This window comes from Excalfactoria chinensis, chromosome 7 (genome assembly GCF_039878825.1).
Source record: "Excalfactoria chinensis isolate bCotChi1 chromosome 7, bCotChi1.hap2, whole genome shotgun sequence".
Classification (NCBI taxonomy): Eukaryota; Metazoa; Chordata; class Aves; order Galliformes; family Phasianidae; genus Excalfactoria; species Excalfactoria chinensis.
This window is the reverse complement of record NC_092831.1, coordinates 8,590,016-8,614,660: the sequence shown is the minus strand read 5'-3', so window position 1 is coordinate 8,614,660 and position 24,645 is coordinate 8,590,016. Positions and strand designations below refer to the sequence as shown.

The 24,645-nt window shown below is 42.7% G+C and overlaps 1 protein-coding gene across 8 annotated transcripts in view; it reads left to right on the top strand.

The window, feature by feature from the left end:
- The window catches only part of KALRN (kalirin RhoGEF kinase), a 435,213-nt gene that overhangs the window by 138,732 nt on the left and 271,836 nt on the right, over positions 1-24,645 (top strand). For all 8 annotated transcript variants that reach the window (XM_072341566.1, XM_072341563.1, XM_072341565.1 and 5 more), the window contains 2 exons: positions 3,407-3,481; positions 14,557-14,671. In XM_072341566.1, coding sequence (XP_072197667.1) covers positions 3,407-3,481; positions 14,557-14,671 — 190 coding nt within the window. The remainder of the gene's footprint in view (positions 1-3,406; positions 3,482-14,556; positions 14,672-24,645) is intronic.

The following is a 24,645-nucleotide window of genomic DNA, read 5'->3' as shown; positions in this document are numbered from 1 at the left end:
AGTCTGGAGCACATGTTGCTCTATTCAACAGAATGCTGTGCCATGCTGTGGCCTCTCTGCCTCTGAACCAATAAGCCTCAGCCAGCAAAATCCCAGTAGCAAAGGCCCCAGCAGCCCTCAGCTAAGCCCCTGTGCATGGCTTGTGGAGCTCAGAGAGACCCAGCTAGGAAGGCTTAAAGCCCTGTGGGGACAGACAATGGCATGCTACAAGAGAAGGTAAGGGTTAAAGAGAGCTTAGCATGTACAAGAAAAGGTAGATACTTGAGGCAGAAAAGCAGAAATAATGGAGAGAGAAAGGCTGGAGAAGGAAGCAAAAAGTATTAAGACAAGGAAAAAGGAGGATGATATTCTACCAGGAAACAAAGGGATGGTTGTGTGAGCAAAGCACCAGGGAAGCATTGGGGAAATGAGGGTTGAGCTCTGCACAAGCTTTCTGTCTGACACCGGACAAGTCAATTCTCTCTGTCTCCATTTGCAAAGACTACAATGGGATTAATAAAGTCTCCTTTGTTCTGCCTCTTTCTGCACACATCAGACGTCCATTCTGTTTGCACAATGTCGAAAGGCGAGATGCTACTGTACTGCAAACAAAAAATTAAGTCCACGAAGGCTTTGAGGGTGAAAAATAGGTAGGAAGGCAAATAGGCTGTGATAAACCTGGGAGATAAACATTGAGAAAAAAAATAAAAGCAAAAAGAGACATGTAGGAGGGGCCTTTATTAAGGGAAGAAGAAAGAAACAATATGGACCAGATTAATCCTACTGTTGCCTCTTGGACTCCAGTGGAGCTCTTCAAGGGGTGAGTTTAGCCTAAGGAGTTCAGTTTTGTTTGGTTAAAGAAACTTCATGCCAAAGTTTTTAAATAGTCAAATCTGTTCTGAGAACTATGAGAATGTGGGCTTTCGTGAAACGTTGCATGGGACTTGGGACGAACAACTCCCGCTGAAGGCAATGGGAGCCAAGTGATTAAGCCCCATGCAGTGCTCTGACAGGAGGCCTTCTTCTAGCCTACGCATACGTTTTTCAGTTTAGAAAGTATTTCCATATTTCCAGCAGCTGATCTTTATTTGAAGCCAAGAGCACGCTGCATTTTTTCAGATCAGAGTTAAAGCTTTTCTAGGAAGAGCAACTCCGGATCAGACCATGGGTCCATGTAGCCCAAGACAGTATGTATGTCCAACAGAGGCTACTGACCTCTGCTTAGAGAAAGAAATCCTAAATCCTGTGAGGCTCCTTCCAGGGGTAATTTATATTTCACTCCAGGAATTAGCATTTGGCTTTCACTCCAAAGATTGAAGGCTTATATTCTTTCCAAACCTCTTGTTTGTTTTCTTAATCTTTACAGTTCCCTGGAGTTGTTTGCTGTTTGCAGATCTGTGGCCCACTGGGGAAGCCCTTTGAGCTGCTGACCTGCATGTCCTGCAGCAGCAAGTTCCCCGGACCATCTGGGGCATTTGTGCAGGGAAAAAAAGAAAGATTTTCATTTATTGGTTTTCTGCATTTCATGTGGAAATGTGCCTTAAGCTTCCCGTCTCACCCAGCTGGCTTCTCATTACAGCGTCTCACCTAAAACTGTGAGATGCTGCTGCTGCTGCACAGGGAATCCCTGCTAGGAGATGAGCCGTGCATCTGCAACGTTGATCTGCCCTGAAAAATGACTCAGCCGTGCTGAAGCATCCACTTCTTAAATTTTTCAGTGTTTCCAAGTTTCCAAGAATACATTCTTCTGACAGCTAGTCCCGCAGGCGTTGTGTGCTTTCTTCTTGTGTGGGGAGAGCATGCTAAGCCAGGATGTGGCAAAGGTGTGAAATGCTGCGGGGTGACTGAGATGTGGCACCGTGCTCTCTGCACCTCTCTTCTGGTAAAGAAACTCGAGCTTCTTAGAGCACTGTTAGACTTGCAGGTGAAAGGGCAGGAGGGACAATGTTGTGTACACTCATGCTTATGACAATGGTGAACCAGCAAATCCATGCATGGATGAAGTGCCAGATGTCCAGCCTGCCCTTCCATCACCCATCTGTCCTTCTCTGTTCATCTGCTGCTGAGGAACTTGAGCCTTGCAAGGGCAGGAGAGCAGCGTCAGGCAGGACACTTCATCAGTGTCCAGGAACAGATCCGGCTAGGTGGCTTCATATCCAGAGCTCTGTGGAAAAATTAGGTGGTGCTATGCAGACATGGCTTCAGATCCAGCACGCAAGTAAACAAAACAACTGTATTGGAAACAGCTGGGGCGTTAGGATGAAACTGAGCATTATTAGGGATATGTTTGTAATAACTTACATACTGGGTAATGCACTGTTGCTGTTCTTGACCCTCTTGGAGACAGATACCAGAGACCATATAGCTTTTGTAGCCCTCATTATAGCCATTGGTTTTCCTATTCATATACCCCTTCTCCCAGTCCTTACTGGAAGCATGCTCTGAGATGTAGGTGCCAACGTGTGGCTTTTGTCAGGAGCTGGGTCATCTCAGAGGCAGTGACCACAGCCTGGAGTTGCTGCTCAAGTGAGCGTGTACACTGCCCAGAGCCAGGGCATTGCTTCAGATGTTGTTCTACCTTTGGGAATGTAACCTCTCATCCTGAGGGAAGTTCTGCAGATTTGGAAAGCTTTTGTGGATTCCCTGGCTGGAAGGAGGGCTCAGTTTTCCAATTCCTTCACCGTTTTAAAGCAGACTGACCTGTCCTGGGGTATACTGAGAAAGCTGAAAAGGTCTGCTGGTGTCACCATCCACATTGGCGTCTGTCCTTGCCTCTCCCGCACACAGCCAGGGCACTGGGGCCGTTAGCAGCAAACTGTCTGCCTGCAACTCTGGATGTGATCATCTTTTGAAATCAAAGAGCTTTCTCCTGGTTTCCATGTGTGTTGCCTCTGTGAGATATACAGAGGTTGAAGAGTGATTAAGTTGCAATGAACCCTGTGTGTAGTTGGTTAAATTAATAGCAAAGCCTTGTTTCTTTAATGCAGAGTGTACAAAGTCTTGCTTACTTGAACACAGGAAGAGTTCAGAAACCAGCACTAAAATTCTAAGTGCTTTTCTGACACAAAATGCTTCTTAAAAATTCTCTGAGGATTGTGTTCCAAAGCCTATTCAAATGCACTTACATCGATTCCTTCTTCTTTTTATATCTCCCTCCATTTTATTAACCTTTCAGAACTTCTGAAGTAGTGAAATTCTCGAACTTGATGAAGTGAGATGAGTTTATTGTCTGTATTTTGATTTCACGTGCATATCTCTATTGATGCTAATGATATTCATTTGTCAGCTGTAAGGGTCTGACTCTCAGTGCTTTTGTGCAAATGATAGACCTTTCCAGTCTCATTTTAAGAAATATGTATTGTTCATGAAACTTGGAGAAAATAAATGCTCTCATCTAATGTGTCCTTCATGTCTTCCTCTTTTGCAGGCTCATTCCGAAATGATGGCTTAAAAGCTGCTGATGTCCTGCCTATACTAAAGGAGAAAGTGGCCTTCGTATCAGGTGAGTGCATCCTTCCCGGTTCCCTCTATCCCAGCACAAGCATTGCCTGATGCATGTTGGTCCTTATGGTGCACAAGGGACCAGTTTCACTTTTGGATGGTAGTACTTAAATTAGCTCTTCTGCTAAAAAAAAAAAAAATAAGGTCTATATGTGGAACAGGGCTACCCAGTAACACCTAGGGAGCTGGAAACTGACCCATGGTGGTCTGCTTTGTATTCTGAGAAACAGGTAAATGGGCAGGATGGGAGGCATAAAATACAGCTTTTCAGTTCCAGCAGAGGCCTGGGCTGTTTTGGGACTCAGGATGGTTTGGTCAGTGATCCAACCTGAGTTCAGGGTCTATGCATTACCAGTGTTTGTTTAGCCATCCCAATCTGCTTGCAGTAGAAGTACCACTAATGCTATATTCACAGAGGGGAAGAGAATGTGTGAACCAATTGTAAACTTGCATGAAGTCGTTCAAACTGCATCATAAAAAGTGGGTGATCTTGCCTGATGCAAGAAGAAAGTATCAGTCACCCTGCTCTGCTCCTTCTTTGCTGTCTTACACTGCTCCAAAGAGAGGAATGCCATCAGAAAAACAGCGTACCTTCAGATCTTCTGGTGACATGGAGCTGAACTGGGTGCACTGAGGAAACAAAAAGGGGGAGGATGGCTTCAGATGGAATATGTAATAACAACAGCTTGTATGGGTTGTTTATGTAGCTCCTTCCCTCATGGTTCCTGAGTTCATCACTAAGCCAGGGGGTCTCACATCAATTTATCAGCTCATTACATGCTGTTCTGGTCCATACCTTATGTTACATATAAGGAGGGCTGAACAAGCTATGCCAACACACCCCAGGGTTTTCTCACCATGATCTGCAGCAGATGCAGGTCCTCATAGACTCAACATGCTCAAAATATACCTGTTCCTGGCCCAGCTCACTAAACAACAGCCCCAGCATTTCCACCAAGGTCTCCAAATGAAATGGCTATGGAATGTACTGAGATTCTGGTGTGTTACAGTAGTCCCAGCATCACCCTCCAGCACAGAGCTTAAGAACTGCTCCATCTTTCCCTGAGCTGGTGTAAGCAGATGAAGACAAGAATTGGAGTGCTTCAGCTGATGGCTAGGTTCTTTTTAATTAAAATGGAATCACTTCCTAGAATATGCTTTGAGCACATAACAGAAAGTTTGCCAAAAAATAAAGAAAAATCAAATTGCTGAACTTCGTGAGAAAGTATATATATATATATATACACACAAATATCTCCTAGCTGCAGTTAGCACAGAGTCTGCAAGCAAGCACATTGCATTGCAGTCAGACTTCCTGGAGGAAAAGCAGAGTTTTATTGAGTCTTCTTCATAGTTTTACACTACAGTTAATTTTAACGATAACAGAACAGTGAAGTTGTCAAGGAGTTCACCTTGTCCTTACACCAGCAGAATTTATCAGCACACAAAGCATTCTGCTGAACGTCTCAGCTTCATGTTGTTTTCTTTCTTTTCTCATCTGCTCTAACTCACTGCCTTGTCTTTTCAGCCCTGATGTGGCAGAGAACAAATGAGCTCAGGATGGCACAGCTGCACTGCTCTGTGTTTCAGCCTGGTGCGTGCCCTGTACCTTACCCATGCAGAATGCGAGGAGAGCAGGCAGGTTACCTGCCCTCACTGCTGTGCACCTCAGGGGCACGCTCAAGGTTGCAGAAGTGCACTTAAATTCTGAATTGAAATACAGCTCTAACTAGCTGGGCACAGATTCACCCAGCCTGAATTATGCCTGGGGCTCAGTGCTGGTGCTTTCTCCGTGCTGGCTCAGCCTGTAGCTGGCACAGAGCTTTGCATCAGCATCACTGCACCAAGGGAGGATTTAGGGATGGATAATGGTGCAGTTTTATTCCTGGAACTGGTTCTTGACTTCTTCCAGTGACCCTTGCTGGACTGAACTTGAGCAAAGTTCATATGTCTGTATATCTAAATAGCACCTGAAAATCCCATTCTAGCTCTAATAAGCATAAAGAACCTGAGCAGTCACAGTGCATCCCAGCCATTATAGTCTGATTGTTTCCATCACTGACCTTGTTGGAGTAGATTAAGCCCAGGGGCAGGAGGAGGCTTTGGCCGCTTGCTTGTTGCCTAAACCCTGATAAAATCTTGGCTTTGCCTTTGTGGTTCACTGTGTCACTTCCAGCAATGGAATGGCTTTGGGAACCATTAGGGAGCCAGCTACAAGCCAGAGGCTGATTTTTATGTTCTGAGGAGGAGATGAGCACAGAAGAAAGGAAATAAAACAGGTTGTAGATTATTTTGGTGGATTTTTTCAGTGAGAGGTGTTGAAAGTGATATTTTGGAAGCTGTGGCTTCAGCCTTTCCTGGGAAACACAGATGCTGCTTTGGAAGGAAGGTTAAACTTGGAATACTGTTCAGCTTGATTATATTCTTAGGAGTTTTTCTGTTATCAGTGCAGCATAGAAGGGAGTGGATGAGACCCTCGGGAGAGGAAGGGGAACATGTTACCGTGTTGGACCTTCTTGTACACTTCGGCTGTGAGAAGATTTTTAGTTGATTAACGCAGGGGAACTTGCTGAAACTCTTTGCTCTTTCCTTACTTCCCCTCCGGAAGAGTTTTGCAGGATCTCGCCCAGCACTTTCTGAGGGGGTGGGTGAGCACAGAAGAATCAGCATTGAAAGGCAGAAGGGTGCAATAGTCTGGTGATTTGGTGATAGGGGCACAGTGATGCCTGAGCCTGAAGGGAAAACAAGAGATTTTCCAAAAGGTCCTTCCAAGGGAGAAGTTCAGTGTAAATAGATCAGATGAAAGAACAGCTTTGCAATTCGGTTTTGCTAATTTCAGGCTGGCAGGATGAATCCAAAATAAAAGCTTAGAGATTATTTTATTTCTGAGACTGGAGTCTGGGAAAAGTTTGCTCTGAGGTAAAGATTGTTAAAAGGGGAGATGCTGACCCTCCCAAAAACCACATCTCAAGTCACAACAGGTCACTTAGTGCCAGGAATGAGATCCTGGGGCCCGCTGGGTGCTGGAAGAGTTCAGATCCAGGTCTCAGGAGGTCCCCAGAGCTGATATGTGGACACTGGAATTTGTATTGGGAATGGGAACTAACCAAAATATTTGAATTTTGAGTGATGTAAACATTTTGTGTTTGCACAGATAGTTTTGATTCAAATTTTAGTAGTTTCTATTCTCCTCTTCCTCTGGAGTGGAAATTTCAAGTGAAACATCAACAATTCTTTTCTATTTTGTTAGAGAAAAATGTCTTCTTGTTTATACCTTTCCCTGACATAGTTTGAAATCAAGGGAAATTCCAAAGAGAGGAAATATGCTATTAGAAATACATAACATTGCTTGACTATTGAATTATCCTCATGGTTTTAGTTCATCATCCTTTCATCTAAAATTTGCTGCTGCATTGATGCAGATATTTCTTTGAAGAAGAAAACAAGGAAGTTTAGACTGCAAAGTTTCCATGTCTTTTTATGAGATCTGAGGTTGCATTTTTGTTTAGCTTGGTTTTGTTTCTTTTACTTTTTAAGATGTTGGGTCATATGTGAGGACAAAGAAGAGCCTTTGCCCATGGGGACTGTATCTTTATCATCATCAGGACCCTAAGATTAGAGGAGAAACCAAAAAGTTCTGTGGGATTTCTGATTTCACTTACAGGTTGTGATGATACACAGCTAAAACTTTGCTGGTGTGCAGAATTAGTTGCCATTATTCTTTCCTTAAGTCTTTACCATAGCAGTAGACTACATGAAATGTACTACTATAGAAAGCGTGTAGTCATTGCCAGTGCTTACTGTCCTGACCCACCAAGATCCACCACCTTACAGCAGGGATATTTCTCCTTTATGTACTTCCTTATAGCATGAGTGAGAGTAGGGATCACTGTCTTGTGAAGACACAAAACAGTTCAAGTTCCTTACAAAAACAGATAAAAAATCAACCCAATCACAATATTTATTTGAAAAGACCCATAAGAACTTATGGGATGTAAATAACACTGTGAGTACAATCCAGACACACTGGGCTCCTGACCACCTCCTTGAGCAGAGCACATGGGCCCCAGCATCCAGTCACTTGGGTTTAGCTTTTAAATTAATGATAGGGACTTTTGAAATAACAATAAGAGGAAGGAACTAAGCCCATGAAGCAAGAAGGTCTGTATACATCCCATCCTATTTCAGCTCACAGGGCTTTCTACTCCCAAAAGACACAGTGGAGCTCCATATGTTTCACAGTAAAGGTCTCTTCTTCATTTACACAGGCAGGTAAGAGATGTCCTTATGTAGAAATCCATCTTGGTAGTTTATAAATCAATATAAGGAACCAGAGAGGCAACTGCAGCATGAGATAATTAATATGATAACAACCAAATGTTTTTATCATTTTGCAGTAGGGCGTGCACTTGTATCCCCCTGATAAGACTCATCTCTTCTGAAAACATTCTTATTTCTGTTAAAGTACTTTTGGTTCATAGGCTTACAGTGTTGTGGGTTTTTGCTGTTGTTGTTGTTGTTTTTCTCTTGGGAATCAGCTTTAGAGTAGAGTAGGCACTGAAATTCAAAGCTGGGTATCCCCTCTGTCTTAGCAAATAGTTGTGTTTTTTTGTTAAATACATCTTTTCATAGGAAAATATAGGCTAATTGAGGTGGAAGTATTCTTCTCAGATGTGCCATTTCAGAAACATTATTGTCTCATGCTGTTTTCCAGCTCTAGGTCAGATTTCTTCTTTATGTCAGAGAGGAAAAAGACTTCCTCATAGCAATTATTAAGTCCGATAGCTTGAACTTTCCCCTGAACTTCCATTAGTTTGAAGGAGCCTCTACTTGACTGTATCTGCTGAGAACTTCTCTGCTGTGATGTGGCAAACCTGAGCTGCCAGTTCTGATGAATTCATTCATTAAATAATTTGCTTTGCTGATGTGACATCAGAAATGTTGTCACTGCTGTGTCTCTGTGCTCACCTCAGATTCGGAGGACAAACAATGTGTGATCAGAGTGAATGCAGCCTGTTTTTGCCTCTTACTCTGTACTAAAACAATGCTCAGTGCTTATGAGTATGTGCTGCTGTCGGCAGCGTGACTGGCGTGGCCAAGAGTTCTTTTGTTCCTTGTCTTTCTCCATAGGAGCAAGAAGTTTGCAGTGGGGCAGATTTGGGGTTTATTTTATTTTGAGCTACATGCTTTATTTTTATTTAAATCAAAGCAGATATTCTTTGACACATCTGTGATAGAGGGGACAAAATCTTAGAACTACTTTGTGTTGGTGTTGAAAAGAAGCAATATTTGGATAAGTAAGGGACAGCATGAAGAGGATGGTGGACTTCACCATGTAAATCCACATCTTCTAGGAGAAGAAATAATGTCCTCTGGAAGTTTTGTCTTCCACATAAAGAAGCGCTTCCTTTATTGTAACACTTTTCACTTGCACTTAGTTTTACTTCACTGGGGCAATTATTTCCTCAGTGGGAAATGCTTCAATTTTCCCAGTAGTTTGTTGACAAGTAAACATTTAAAACGAAAGAAGTACCTCAAAATACTTGTATTAATGCATGTATTTTTTGCCACAAAAAGTCTCTTCAAATCCATGCTTTCCATGGCAGTGGAGCAAATCCTTCAGGTGGGAAAGGGGCTCATCCAGTGGCTGTGCTGAGCATCCCATCTACAGCCACTTCTCTGATCTGCTCTGCCAAGAGATCTGGTGGGAAAACACAGTTTTGTTTCTACAGTCATTAGTGTAATGTTGCAGATGTTTGCCGTTAGGTTTTGGTTCATACACTTGATGCTGGGATATAGGATGCTGCAAAGAGGAACATGCCAGTGGATCAGATCCTGTTGGCTGCATTGTAGCTGTGTTAATTTGCAGGGTGGTTTTGTTGTGGGATGTTAAATTTCTTTCACTATTGCACTATGATCACCTGCTTTGGAATCAACTGAATTTGAGTGTGGCCATACAGATAATCCTCTATAGACCCTGACAATAAATTAGTGTATCTTGAAGCTGGAAAAGTTTTAGCACAGAGCTCTGTTCACAGGTCTGGTAGCAAACACTCTCTCAGAGCTCAGCTATGGCAGAGAAAGGAAAATAAATGTTATTTTAAGACTGGATATCAATTCCTTGATACTCTTCCTTCCTAGGAAGTCTGTCAATTAGATTTAGAAGGCCAGAGCATATTGTTTGTCATTTTATAGAGGCTCCTGGCATCAGCTGAGCTTGTTCTGTCTCCTAGCTCTCTTCATTATCATTCATTTTTTCACCGTATTTTGGACTGAAGTAACTTTTGAGGAGTATTTCCGTTTCTCTGGAAAGTCACTTATGGTCCCAGCAGAGTCTGCAGCACTGTGATTGATCAGCGTATGATCTGCAGGGGTCAGATGAAACAGCGCATCCATTTGAACTGCAGTAGACACCTGAACAAAACCCAGAGGTGCTGTGTTCTACTTCTGTCTCCTTTGCTGATATGTTGTAGGATCTTAGTGTCTCTGTGAGCCTTTACTTGTGTGGGTATTTTTCTCTATGGTTATTTCTTGCAACTTTCTGCTTTTAAAGAGCTTATTTGCAAAAGGAAGCAAAGAGTTTGAATAACCTTAAATGTAGATAAACGCAATCGGAAAAGCATCAAGGTGGAATGGTTGATAGGCATAGAGTGATGAGGCTTTACAACAGAGCTCAATAAAGTCCTTATCTGTTTTACATAAGAAGTCTGCATTAAAGAGAGCATTTGTATTCCATCCCCCCAGAAAAATTCTGCAGAGCTGGAATTTCACTTTTTTGTGTACTGTTGGGTATGGATGTTTCACAGGACTTGGAAAGGCTCATACCCACAGTGCACATTAGTAAATTTGGGTTGGCCAACTCCTTCCCTTTCCTGAGGTCAGTTTCCTGAGCCACCATGCACAGAAGCATTTAGGCTCACCAGTGAAATATCAGGCAGCTGCTAAGGCAGGAGTCTTGTGTCTGCAAACCCTTCCCTCTCACTTGAAGGCTTGACCAGAAAAATGGTCTCCAAGACTGAGATCTGCCCAAGGTTTTTGTTGTTTGTTATACTACCCCCTGTTCTCAGGTTTTCTGAGTTTTCTTTAATGTTTTCTTTCAATATGTAGAAGTGGTGCTCATCATAATGCCTTATGATATCACTGGAATATACCTTGAAGTATTTGTGGAGAAAAAATGAGTGATTCTACTTTGGGGACCAGATTCTGAATTCAGCAATGGTTTCTATACAAGCTAGAAGGAAGAGAGATGGAAAGACTGGGCAAGGCAGTCAGCAAAGTATTTTGTAGGAGGAATGCAAGACATATATGGCTAAATATTTATTTTCAGTGCACTTTTTGCCCTGATGAACATGTGTTTTTCAGACTCCTTTTTCCAGAGCACTAATAACTAGGCCATCTGTTTGTCTCTCTAAATCAGAACAAACTCCATGAAAGCCCACCTTGAAAAACAATTAGAAATTATCAGCTGTTTGTTTTAGCATTTAATAACTGTAATTAGCAAACATAATGACATGTTTGATTATTGCATCCCATGTCTGTGAGCCCAGTGGGAGGCGGAAGATGGGACATATTGATTACAGCAATTGAGCTTCTTCACTCCCATCCGTTTCTTGAGGCTGTGCATGTAAAATCAGTGTGCAAATCAAGGCTGACTTGAAGCAAGATTAGCCACTGTGAGTGGGTTGCTTGCAGAAAAAGACAGTATCTATAAGGGTTTTAGTTTAGTACTTTTAACTTTCTACTCCTGGTCCTTCAGATGACTTGGTGTGAGATCTGGGGTGAATTTCTTCCCCCTCTCCTCTTCACTATTACCCTCAGTTAAAGTGGAGATCACGATACAGAAGATATGCATAAAATGTTAGACCCCCTGTCAAGCCAATGCAAAAAGAGTTTCTTTTAAAGGTTCTTTTACATTAGATGGTGTAAATATCCCATTTGCTCTGTCTGGTAAGGCTGAGGTTTGCAGTTTTAAAGCACCACAGAAAAGCCAATGTTTATTAGTATTTAAAAGATCAGCCACAGTTGCTGAACTCTACAGGTCCCTGAGTGAATTAAACACACTGTGGTTGGCTCTGGAAGAAACCTGACATTTTTACATGCAGGCTCTTCAAAAAGTTGTAAATAATGCAAGCATTCATAAAAATTAGGGATTGCTCATGAAGGATTTTAATACGTGCGATGCACTTGTAGTAATAATTTCACCCTATTACTCAAAGCATAGAGCAGTAATTTTTATCACAAATGAGAAACATTTGTTTCTAAACCTCAGATTTCTTGAGGTTTGCCTCCTGTCTCCTTCTTTAGCCTTGCTGCAGGAGAATAAGGATTCGGTTCAGGCAATTATTCATCTTTCCATCATCTAGAAAACTCCATCTGGGTCACTATTAAACCTTCCTCCTCCAAGGAGAATGAACCCATTTTCTCCAGTTTGTCCTGGTAACTTCTGACTCTAGAGCTGTATTTATCCTGCTCCCTTAGGGACAGTTCAGGTGAACTGGCAAAGGAGAAGTTTTATCCTGAAGCAAAGATGGTGCAGAAATACTTTTGGCCTCTGTTTCCCTTTCTGCAGCATCTTTGCATTACTGTTAACAGAAAGATAATTTTCTGACTAAACTCCCAGAATTTAGAACTCACTTTGGTGGAAATGTGGCTGGGCAATCAGTCCCTGAACCCAAACCCAAGTTTTGGTCAGGACCGAGCTGAGGCAAACAGGCAGCATCATAGTGGTCAGGGCTGTGGGAAGATGGCGGCTCGTTTTGGGTGCTTCATACCCTAGGAGAGGATTAGAACTCTGGGCTGGGTTGTCTCCTTGGTTTTGTCTCTAAGCATTTTTTCACTTGTGGAAATATTTAAATTATCTGGTCTGGAGGAGGAGGGGGAGCCTGACTAAGCAGTGGGCAGCATGTTCTTCTGGGATGCAGTTCAAGTTCATGTCTCTGCTTCAGTGAATATCTGGAAACTTTTGAAAGTCTCGGTTACGTCTTGATATGATGGGAAAGTTTTCAAAACCTTGAAAAGCTTCCTGAGTTGCAAAAAATCTTTCCCACCAACTTCGGTTTCTATATTGGTTTGCCATTCCATAGGCTGGCTTGCTTTTCTGTTGGTCACATCATGCATGATATAATGGTTCTGGCATTGTTACGGTGTGTGAAATAATCCAACAAAGGGAGAATGTGCTTAAAATAAGGATTTTTTAAGGCATATACGTAGGCCTGAAAATAAAAATGAGGTTATGTCCTTGTAAATCACATCCTTGTTACATTACTCCCCCATTCTCATTCTCTGTGGCAGAGGGATGTGACAGCCAGGATGAGACTGAATTCCCCTGGATCCTTCTAGCCCTCATACTGTGCTCATTGCAGCAGAGGCACTCGGGCTCTGTCTGAGAGCAGGAGCCCCATCTGGGTGGGAGTGGAAGGAGCAAGAGGACTTTGAGGAGTCATTCAGAGGATACTGTCCACCGTGAGCCAAAGGCAAACATTGGGCACACACTGTTTGGTGGAGTTTAGACAGGACAGGTTTTGTACTCCGCACGTACCCCTGGCATCAGGAGAACTCAAAGGATACATATATATGCTTCTGTTTGACTCGGGTCATGCAGAGAGACACACTGTGCTCGAAAGTGAGCTTGTACCTATCGTGGCATCAACGGAATAGACAGTTTCAGAGTAAAATGGATGGGGGCTGTGCTGTCAGCTGGGAACTGCATCTACAAGTAACCTCTGCCCTGTAATCAGGTTGAAAAACTGTGCCTTGTTCATGTATCCCATCAGTTTGATGTCCACCTGTAGTATGAGGCTTTGACTCCTAATCTAAATTCTCTTCAGAGCTATCCTTCATCCTTTGATGAGCTAGGTTAGTGTTTTTCCAAGGCACGTTTTCTTTCTTTCCAATCCTACTCTGTCAGCAAAGCCACCTAGGGCTCTTCCTACCAAATTGTGGTGCTTAGGAGCCCTCCAGCAGTCACAGCCCCAATGAGTGCGTGAGTTCTGTGTCCTCTATGAGGGAACACAACATGCACGAGTCCTTTTCTTTCTTTTTTGGCCAGATAATTTGTTTCAGAGGAAGCATGTGATTTCCCTTTCTCAGAAGTGCTGTTTCTCTTAAAGAGATTTAACTTTCAGTTGAAAAGTGCAAATTGGTCTGCATTTTTACAGCTTGTTTGCAGGTTCCTAGAAGTTCTGTGCCATCTTTCTGAACTGTAATTTTGCTACGATTTCTTTTCCCAGAAAACAATTCTAACACACATCTGACAGCACACAGTTCCTGAAAAATCATGTGGTAATACATGAAGGAATAACTAAACATTGCATGAGGAATCAGATTTCAATTTCAAGCTTATTTAACTTCATTCACAGCAGAGAATAAAACAAGGTGCAATAGAACAGGTTGTATTCACCCCTATACTTGTGATGGTATATTTCAGGGTAGAGCCATTCCTCTGTGTCTGTTTCAAGAATTGCTGTACAACATTAAGTGCCAGACACTGTTTTGAAGGAGCAGATTTTAAGACAGGAAAGTCACGGGGGAAAAATAAAAAGCATCATTCAAATTGCCAACACTCTAAGTGGAAAGCAGAGTAGGCATGAACTTCTAATCAGAACTTTTCTAATGAATTGCCAGACAGATTAGCCTGTCTGAGTGCATAAACATGACTGAGGTATGCTGCATCCAACTGGGGGGACTTTACAAAGTGCCTGCCAGTGGCAGATGAAGCCCTTTGTATAACAGTGAGAAATACTTAACTACTTTCACTGTCTTGCTGTTGACCAGCCTCAGAATAGCCACACAGGAACATTCTGTAGCACTGCCTGCCTGGAGATGCATTGGACTGGATCGATGGGATTAGGCAAAAGGCAGAAGAAATACTAGTAATAATTTTCCTTGTTGTTGTTTTTTTCTTTTTCCCTTTCCAGCAAATGCAAGCACGTCTTCCTCAATTAGGCAAGCCTGAAAGCGACAAAGAGCGCACAGGCTCTTGAATGTGCCTTAATTTATGTTTATCAATTCAGTGCACATAGTTTTTTTGTCGTGTGCTTCCTGCCTGATTTTCTAACAACCCTTTATTTTCCACAGGTGGCCGTGATAAACGAGGTGGTCCTGTCTTGACCTTCCCAGCCCGCAGCAATCATGACAGAATAAGACAGGAAGACCTTCGGAAACTTGTGACTTATTTGGCCAGCGTGCCAAGGTAAAGCTAGAAAGAAAACACTTCAAAGCTCAGTGTGGATGGATGGGTGGGGAACTTGTTCTTGGCAGTTGCTGATTTCCAAGTATTAACCTTTAGTACCTTCAGTTCTTGGGACAGAGTGCTCCCTTCCTCCTTCTGTGTCTGCCCTAGTGGATTTTATCATGCAAGCAGCAGTGCAGAATTCCCTGAAAGCAGAGGCAGTGCTCCTAAACCTGGCCTTCAGGCTCAGAGAGCCATCTCACAGCAGCTGTGAGGAGGCATTCTCATTTCCAATGTGTCTGTGCAGCTCTCCTAGAGAATGGGAAAGGGAGGAGTGTTTGGAGGCTCTGACACTTTCCTGAATTCTCTCCAAGCTTGAGAAGGAAAGTGGGTGAACCAAAGGGGCAGTTTGCAAAGAGAATTGCTTCAGGTGGCTCTGCATGCAGGCCAGCTCTGCTAGTAAGTGCCTTTCCCTACATTAGTGCCCATGGTTCTTGCAGGTCTGGATGATGCAGGTCTCCATCTCTTTCCCAGGAATGCTGGAATACAGCTCTATTGCCATTGCATATTAATCTTTGCATGCTTTAGGAGACAGTTTGTAGGGCTCAGTGCCCTGGTAAGTGTTTCTGAGCCAATGTTTAATGCCAGAGATCACAAAGCTGTGCATGGTCCAAAATCCTTTCCCTATTTTCAAGCCTATCCACTATCCTCACCCAGTAACCTTCACAGTGGGTGAGGGGTACCCCAGGGTGAGTGTGGAGTTGAGAAGGACTCTTCATATTTGCAATGATGCACCCCCAGGAATTCCTTCTTTTTCATCCTGGGATAGAGCCCATCCAGTAATGCTTATGTTATGGCAAAGAGTGAAAAGTTACCCTCTGAAATGGGAGGGTCTGATTTTATCTGGATATCAAGAGGTAATTGGCTCAGAAGAGCACCCAGTTCCTTAAGCACTTGATGTGCATAGAAAACTCTACATTTGGTACAGAAGAGAAATGAGGGCGTGCAGTGGGCAGCAGAGATTTAGGGGCAAAAGAAGGCACATCTACTGGCTCTGCCAGTGTCATCTCCTGCTGACAGGACTTATTAAGGCCGCAGGCAATGCATTTCTTGCTGCATTGGACTTCTGCTCATCAAGGTTTTACTGATAAGCTGAATTGGTTCTGTATGCAAACCTTTGGCATGGGCATAAATGTTATGAAGAAGGGATGAACCAGCAGGTGACCTTCTTAGGTTCCTCCTGGTCATGCTATGTATGGTGCTTCAGCTGAACTCACTGTGGTGGGAGGAAAAAGTGATCATAACCTTCAAGGTTTTGGCACGTGGGACTGTGTAACCTGGGCAGTGCGTGGAAACACAGAACACTCATTTTCCCCTAACGTTTTGCTCACTGTAGCAAGGGCAACCAGCAGAGCTTTCAAACTTATTTACTTTTTGGAAAAAAAAAATAAATGCAAGGAGCAGCCTGAATTCATATCACTGGCTCCCAGGTCCTATCTATTCCAAGGTGACTGCTGTAATGAATAGCTGCATCCTTCATCCAACAGAACAAGCAGTTCCATTAGCTGAGACTGTGGATATGATGTCAGGAGAAACTACTCTGATGTTCAGAGTGCTGAAAGGGGAAGAGATTCTCTGATAGTTGGAAAACTAAAAATTCTCTTTCATGAAATGAAAAAAAAAAAAAAAAGAGAGAAAAGAAGGGCTGTAATTTATCTTATTGACACCAGTATAATAACCCTTTCTTTATTCCCACTGCGGTGCTTTTTGAGTGAGACAGATTGCTCTCCACATTGATACTATCTGTCACTTAACCCCGGTTTTATATCTTAATGGAGGGGCAGAGGTGGCACATTGCTGGGAGCTGGGCACAGGTATGAGATGGGTGATGAAATATGATGATAGATTAGGGTAAGTAAAACCTGGTTCTTGCTAGCAGCTCTCAAAGTTTCTGATTCAGCTTTCCATAATTCCTCCTTCAGAAACAGAATAATAATGTGGGTCTTCTGAAAGCAGCAATGTGTGTTTGAGGTAGAGCAGAATAGTGAGTGCTTTCATTGCGCTCGGAGCGGCGGTCAGGCGGGTGCCCGAAGTCAGTGGGGTTTCTCACCCAGCTGAGGGCTGCTGTGTCGGGGTAAGGCTTCATGTCTGGGAACTTCTGATCCTGATCCAGTGTTGTTAGGTATGAGGAGGGGGAGGTGAGAGGCTGGCTGGTTGGCAGCTGTACACTGATTCTTGCAGGCATACTGGGAGGTCCTATTCTCCAAACTGCTGCAGTACAATTAGTTACTAAGAAACTAAGATGCTTTTCATTAGAAGTGAAGATAATTGCCATGGATGGCAGGTCCCTACTGTTCTGCTGTTTTTAGCTTGTTCCACGTTTTCACAAATGCTTTCTAGATAAGCAAAGTTGTACATCATGTGAATCAGGATAGCTCCCATTTACATGTAAATTTAACTGGGATGCAGTGTTTAGAAATTTGGAGGGCTTGGCTGAATCTAGGATAACATCATGTTTATGATCAGGGGAGCTGATCTGGTTCAGTAAGGGGGAATTTTCTGGCCTTGCTGGAGATTTTATGTCTTAAGACCGATGTAGAACCATCTATTCCTGTAGAGTGAGTTTTGATTTATATGTGTGTAAATGAAACTAGCACCAGGCCAATCTCAGCTGTGAGCCCTTTGGAATTAAGAATTAAGTTATGCATAGAATTAAGTTATGCATGGGCTATAGGAGGATAACAAGGAGATGGAATATTATTAGCTTGAGTAATTTCCCTGCGTGGCGGAGCAATACCATGAAGGAAGTGTTCTTTGTCAGCTACAGTGAATCTTCCGGCTGAACACATCAATCCGATTCAGAGCCAAGATAAGCAGCCTTCTGAGCCCTCCACAGAGGAGGAAACCCAAGATGCCTCAGAGGCCTGTATTTTTAAAGACATCCACTTTTATTTGTCCCCTGTTTAAAACCTGCTCAAACATTTCCCAGCTCTGGGGGACACCCAGGACTCGTAACGGTAGCAAAGTATTTCCAAGGGGCAGCCCCATGTGTTTGAACAGCTTCTCAGAGCTGCCTGAGCCGGATTAAAGGTGCTAGGATCAGTAGAACTGCAGAAGTGCAGCTAAAAGTGAGTTGAATGATTGGGGCTTTTTAAAATGGAAAGAACAACGTGGGTTGGCAAAATGTGGCAATACTCAACACTCTTGGATTTCATTTAAGCTCTTCTGATGACCTGTGGTACTGTGTGTATTAGCTCCTCTGGCCAGGAGTAATGTGAAACTCATTTTGTTCATTGATAGGAATTAAACCCTACAGCTCTACTTTCAGTGACATGATCCTAGCACAAAAGAAGCTTTTGGGGATTGTTTTTGCTGGAAGCCGTTGTGGATCTATAAAAATATTCGTGTATTTAAAAAGTAACACCAAGGACTTCATAATAATTTGGGTAACTAAATATCTGGTGTCACGTGTGAGATAATTATTCCGCTGTACAGTTTCATCAAAATACCACATTAACAAATGAACTGAAGCTAATCATGCTAATGGAGGTTTAATATTTGCTTCAGACATAATTTGATTTTTTTTAAAAAAGGTACGCATTTTGGAGAAAGAAGCTCATTAGAAGTATGTAGCTGACTTGAATGCTAGTGGGTGTAAGAGCCTTTCACCACTTGATAGCCAATTCAAATCCATTGTGCATGGCATAGGTATGTGATGCTGTTACTAATCACCATCCACTAGTGACTGGAAAGCTTCTGTGGAAGTGACCAGGAGCCTCATCTCGTGCCCTTTGAAAGGGCTTCTGACCATATCACTGTTTTGTACCCATATCTGCTTATTGACCACATAAGGACCAAGTTACACAATCAGCGCCAAGTTACGTCTTTATCTCTTGTTGTAAGTCAGCTCTCCGAAGAGGATCTCTGATCTCCTACCAGCTGTGCTAATGTCCTGATGGGAACTGCATGTGACATTTTATTCCTAGATATCTGGATGTTGTAATTGATGTCTGTATTCTGCAGTAAGTCTCTATATCTCTAGCCTGTAACCAAAAGCTACCAGAAAATGTGGACCTAGAAAGAGAGAGCATCAACAGGGGTATGGGGAATGACCCACTTATTGTTGCTCCTGTTTTTCAGCAGAGGGATAATAGCTGCTCAGGCTCTCTTCTGACAGTGTTTTGTCCAAACCTAAGGTAAATGTGGACTTTCCATATCAATTTCCAAGTTATTTCCTGCCTTCATTTCCTGCTGCCGGTTTCTGGATAGCATAAGGACTGATCTTGCAAAGCTCAGAATCTAAAGCAAATGTCCTCTATTTCTCTGCCTTTTGTGGGAGATAGGACCGCTCTCAGAGCAGCTCCAGCTCTGTTTGCTGCTGAGAATAGCTCTGCCTTCCAGCTGGTTAGTTGTACAAGTGTTTTCAGACTGGTTTTGTGATGAACAACTCAAATAGCACGATGCTGAGCTTTGTAGGTAATGTACTGTGAATTGCACAGCTCACGTAGCATTTTTCTTCTGAAGATTAATAAAAGGCAGGGCAAGCTGAGCTCTGCTTATCGCTTGTACCAGAGATCATCCAATACATTCCAACTGGCCTAGCAGAAGCGTCTCTTATCCTTCTGATGGAAATGTCTTGTAAAATAAAGGCGAATCATAGTAACATAATGTCAATATTGAGACAAACCCAGGGAGATTCTATTGCATCATTTCAGAACATAAATTCAGAGGCTGAAAAATTAAACAATAATAAGTCAGCGCTATTTCAGGACTGGATCTTTTATTTGTTATAAAAAACAACCACCATAGAAAATACAAATTTTGAAGGACTTAAAACCTGTTGCTTTTTTTACACTAATGTCTCTGATGTTTCTTCATTTTTATACAGTAGCTAGCCCCATTCTGTGTTCTATTAATTGTATTCTGATAAATAATTGAAATTACTGATTACCACATACAGAGAAAGAAGGATTTCAACTTGTCTTTGTGTTTTTAAGCATTTTAATCATCTGCTTAATTTTTTTTTACTGTAAACCTGCAATTGAAAACAGATATCAAGGAATCTCTCATTTATTGTCTCTGATTGATTTCCAAGGCAATTGTTCTTTTTTACATCGGGTAGAGGGGTGTCCACTTCTTTCTTACTGCCAACCATGCAGGCTCCTGCTGAGATTCCAAAGGCATGTTGGGTTCTTTCTGGTTTATCTGATACCTCCAACATAAAGATTCCTTAGCAGCTTGCTGATTTGAAGATTTTGGATTGCAGAGGTTAGCCCTGCTGGCTGCGTTTAACACACAAAGCAAATGCACGAGTCTGGAAGAGAAGCTCCTTTTCCCGGCGCCGTGCTGCTTTTCCAGCTCAGTGGGAGCTCAGTCATGCCTTCCTCAGCCGAGTCAGCAGATCAGGCTCCAAGGGGAACAAATCCCATGAAATAAAAGGTTGCTGTTTTACTTTGTGCTTCTCCCACATGGCAAAGGAAGCATCTCTAGCCAGTTTGGTTTCACTGCCTTTTGGTGCTATTGGTCTGGCCCTCCCTCAAACTGTTGGTTCAGAGCAGCCAGAAGGACAGCAGCAAGCCCTTCTCCTCTGTCCCCATTTTCTCATGGTCGCTGAGCAAGAAATGGGAAGCCCACGGGCTGCAGCTCCACAGCATCACCACACCTGACTTCACTCTCTCAGAAAAGGCCCTTCACCATGTACAGCCCCATGAACGAGAGCACATTTGAAGCAGTGTATTTCCTTTGAACTGTCTGAACCCAAACCAGGTGCAGACAAAACTTTTCACTGCTCTCTCTGTGGCAGCTGCTGCCCTACCTGCACCCTGAGGTGCTTCCAGCCCCAAAGTCTGGAGCCTCTATGACCCAGTGACGCCATCAGGGTCTGAGCCTGATCCCAGCCCTGAGTTGCCTCACGTAGAGCTCTGCTGCCTTGCTCTGCTTTTTGAGCTCCATCCAAGCCCTCAATCTGGGGATTAGATCAGCATTGTTTCTCTTTGCTAAATGGCTTTTGCATGTTGATCATACCGGCGTTTGCTGCCTAGAGGAGGGAGCAGAGTTGATGGAGACAAGTGAGAAAAACCCTGGTAAGCTGGGATATAACTCACTGCTGAGGAAGCTGGTGGCCACCACAACCCACTGTAATTTTAGTCAGAGCATCATTTTCTCCATCCTCTTTCTTCTTCAACGGCTGACAAGCAGTTTGGGGTACCTGCAGCATGCTTCACTGCACTGCACTGCACTGCACTGCCCCACACTAGTGCTGATTTAAGGCTTTTCTGTACTCCTAAGAGGCTTCTTAGCCATCAGATCAGTGGCTCTGCAGCACTCAGAGGTGCAGGCAAAGAGACCTGGAGACTCCATGAAGAAGGCAGCTCTGTGCCAATGTGAGCAGTAATTCAGAAATGCTAAAATTAGCAGAGAAAGACCTTTTGTGGGAGTGGCATGCTGGCAGTGGAGCTGCACCAGTTCCCTTCCCTGTGGTTCCCTGCTGAAGCTGTCAGCAGAATATGCAGCAGTTCAGCCAATCCTCACTTTTCTTTTTGGTGCTCTCTTTCCTACGGCTTTTACAGCGACTATAAAATGGTTTTGTCTCATTCCAGCATGGGTGCTTGTGTTCCTCATCAGTAACTCCAGTACGTGCTACATCCGTTTCACTCTCAGAAATCATTGTAATTTGGAAGTCTTTTGTGCCACCCTCTTCATGGATGTCTTTAGGAGCAGGAAAACCGCCACTGTGCTTTGCAGTCTGTTTTGTAACGGGAATATTGTCAAAGATGTTTTAACGTCAATGGAAAGCTCTTCTAAAGTCCCATAGAGAATGGATGCAACTCTGTGCAAAAAATGGGAGACAGAGAAGCAGAGCCAGACTGCCTTGTCCTTATCCTCATGGGATGGATGGAGGTGTTGTGGATGCTGCTCAATGCCTGGATTCCCTAATGCACAGCTTTGAGGAGGACTGACGATGTGCTTTCAGGAATGTATTTTTAGCCTTGTCTCCAAATGATACAATGCTTATGCAAACATGCTGTCTGTCAGTCACTGTTTAAACCAAATCTGTCAGAGAAGAGTCTTAAGAAAACTAAATTCTTATAAGTTTAATGAGATTCGACCACTGGATCAAGTAAAAGAGACCTATTTAGTGTCCACTGAGAAAGAAGGGTGGACACTAATTAGGACTTCACGCCTTCTTAGAGAATGGAGGTAGAGGGGATATCTCCAGAGCCGAAAAGCTCTAGAAGAGGGAAACTTCATCATTAGAGAGTCAGTGCTCAAGCCACCACCAAAGTGGCCTGGCAGTTTCATTGCTTCTGAAAGTGCATGCTGGTTTATGGTCTTAGAAAATCAGATCATACTAAAATAGAGCAAGGACCAGTTCATGGTAACATGTGGCATTGAGCAGGCTGATGCTCTTACAGCATGGAAAGTATGGGTTGAGACTGGCAAAACTTGTCTCAGAGGCTGAGATGTTCAGTTCTTTGATGTTTCCAAAGGGAATCAGCATCCAAGAGTCTGGTAGGCAGTTGTAAATCTCATCAGTGGTTTCTTCTCCTTTTCCACAAGGTGCTCTTAACAAAGTCAGTCTGCTGAGTTTAATGTTTTCCTTTTGGATCCTGGCACTGCTCTGGAGCTCCCTATGGATTCTGTAACACTGTATGCAGCAAAATATAATTGTAACTATGCGGTGTGAGGCTGCTAGGCTTCTTTGATTGAAAAATAAAGAAAAAGAAAGAGAGAAATACTTTAATCCAGAATAAAACCATACATGCTAAAATATAATTCTAGAAGGTTCTCCACATGCCCCCCAAAAGGTGGAGAGGTGTAATTCAAACCTGCTTTCAGCTCAGCACGTATTGTCTGGTCTGCAATATTTACCACAGTGTACTTTTCTACTATTAGGAAGAAAGCATTGGTTTTCTTGCCTGTGTACACAGGGATTTATTTGATGTCCAACATTAGAGGAAAACCTTAACCTCTGGAGAATTTTCCAGTGATGTAATTTTAGCAGGTTCCTTTATGGTACGTTTCTACAAAAAGCCAAACCACCAGAACAACTTTCCCTTCTCCTGCAGCTGCATTCATTGAAGCCTCTCACACTTCCTTGCTCTTCCACATCGCCCCATCTCCCCAGTGCAATGCAAGCAAAAGAAAATAGGATCCTACTATAGGGCCAGTGTAGTATTTGCAAGGGACATCTTCTCTGAGTGATCCTTTCTGTTAAAGTCGTTGAGTAAAGATCAAAGTGAAGTATTGGCTGTATAGAGTAAGTGCATCTCTCTGAAAGTTGTAACAGCAGCAGCAGTTCATCGCTAGGCAAATTTAGGCTGCTTTCACATGCATTTTATGTGCACTACTTCATGGTGTATATGATGTGGATATGATGCAGCTCTCCTCTTTTACCCTGTTCCCCATGGGAGTACAAGAAGATAATCTCTTAGTCTTTTAATAAAAGGGTTAGTTAAGCTTCGGTTTTAATTTATTTATTTGAGCATCTGGCTGGCCAGATGCTTCTGCTATTGATGTTGTCATTGAGGATCAAATAAATATTACTTTGAAATTCAGTTTGAAAGATCTACTCATTAAAAACCTTTGACCACTAAATATCAGCTTTTCTGCCTCCTCTAGTCCTAACCAGGGGCAAGGATCCAAGAAGGTATTAAATGTATTCATGTAAGGAGTACGAATAAAATATATGTTGGCATAGCATTAATAAGGTGATTGTTGGGACACTTAGCAGGAATTTTATGGCATTTTAAAGTACACATTGAATCAAACTAATCCTGGAGCAAGGCCGCTTATTTCAATGCATTAAATTCAACCAATCAGCAGTAATTCCTCCAATGACACAGTAAAGCATATCTGTGACTAGATGAGCAACTCTTTCTTGAGTAATAGCTGTGAAGAACAGCCCTCATCTGGGCCAACAAATACATGAGGCTGTGGTACTTTGGAACTCCAATTCAGGTGGTCCTGAAGAACAACAGTCAAAATAATTTTCAATACTTTGTTTCATCTCAAGGATGAACAATGAAAGGGCTGTTGAATGGTATTAATTAAGTGTTCATAGCCAGATTGGATGGGGCTTTGAGCAAGTGAATCTAGTTGAAGATGTCCCTGCCCACAGCGGGGGGACTGGAACTAGATGGTCTTTAAAGGTCCTTTCAATCCCAAGGTATTCTGTGATTAAGCAGCTGCACAGATGAACATCACATCTCACTAGGAACAAAAGGCTTTGCCCTCAGAGAACTTTAGGTAGGCTTACTGTACATAATTCATCTATTTACCCTTTGTACATCACATGAAAAAGGTATCCAGCATCTTACCTTTGATAATAGTGGATGGAGACTTTTTCATTCCATACTTTCAAATATTCCTTGAACTATGTTTACGTGAACAGTAGATTCATGTACAACATCCCCACCTATGACGATTAAATAGGTCTCTTCTATCTCAGTCTTATTTGATTCAACATTTGACAGCCCTAGAGATCAAAGTCTTCTGCAATGTCACTTTTCCCTTCCACTGTTTTTCTACTGTGTTCCAGTCCTAAAGTGAGACTAAAACTGTATTTCCTTTTTAGTAGCCTTAGCAATTCCACTTAGACCACCAACTAAAGATGGTGTGTTTTAGCAGCTTGGGTTATATCTTTTGTGATCTTTGTAGAAGTTAATCAGATGGAATCCTCAGGTTTGATTTAGGCCACCCATTTAGGTCACATCAGCACTGAGGCAGGTGCCATCCTGGAACTTCAGGGGAAAGATAGAACCAGAATTTCCTGAGTTTTAGTTCTGGGTTCAAGTTATCTTCTCTCTTATATTAACTGCATAACTGTGAATGTATCAGTCCATGAAGAAGGAACTTCACAAGGTTTTGGAAACTGAATTAGCTAATATTTTCACTCCTTGAAGACAGACATTTGTCATGGTTTTGTGCTGTCAATATTCTACATCATGACATCATGTGCGGTATGAATCATTAACTGAGGGTACAAATAGTGG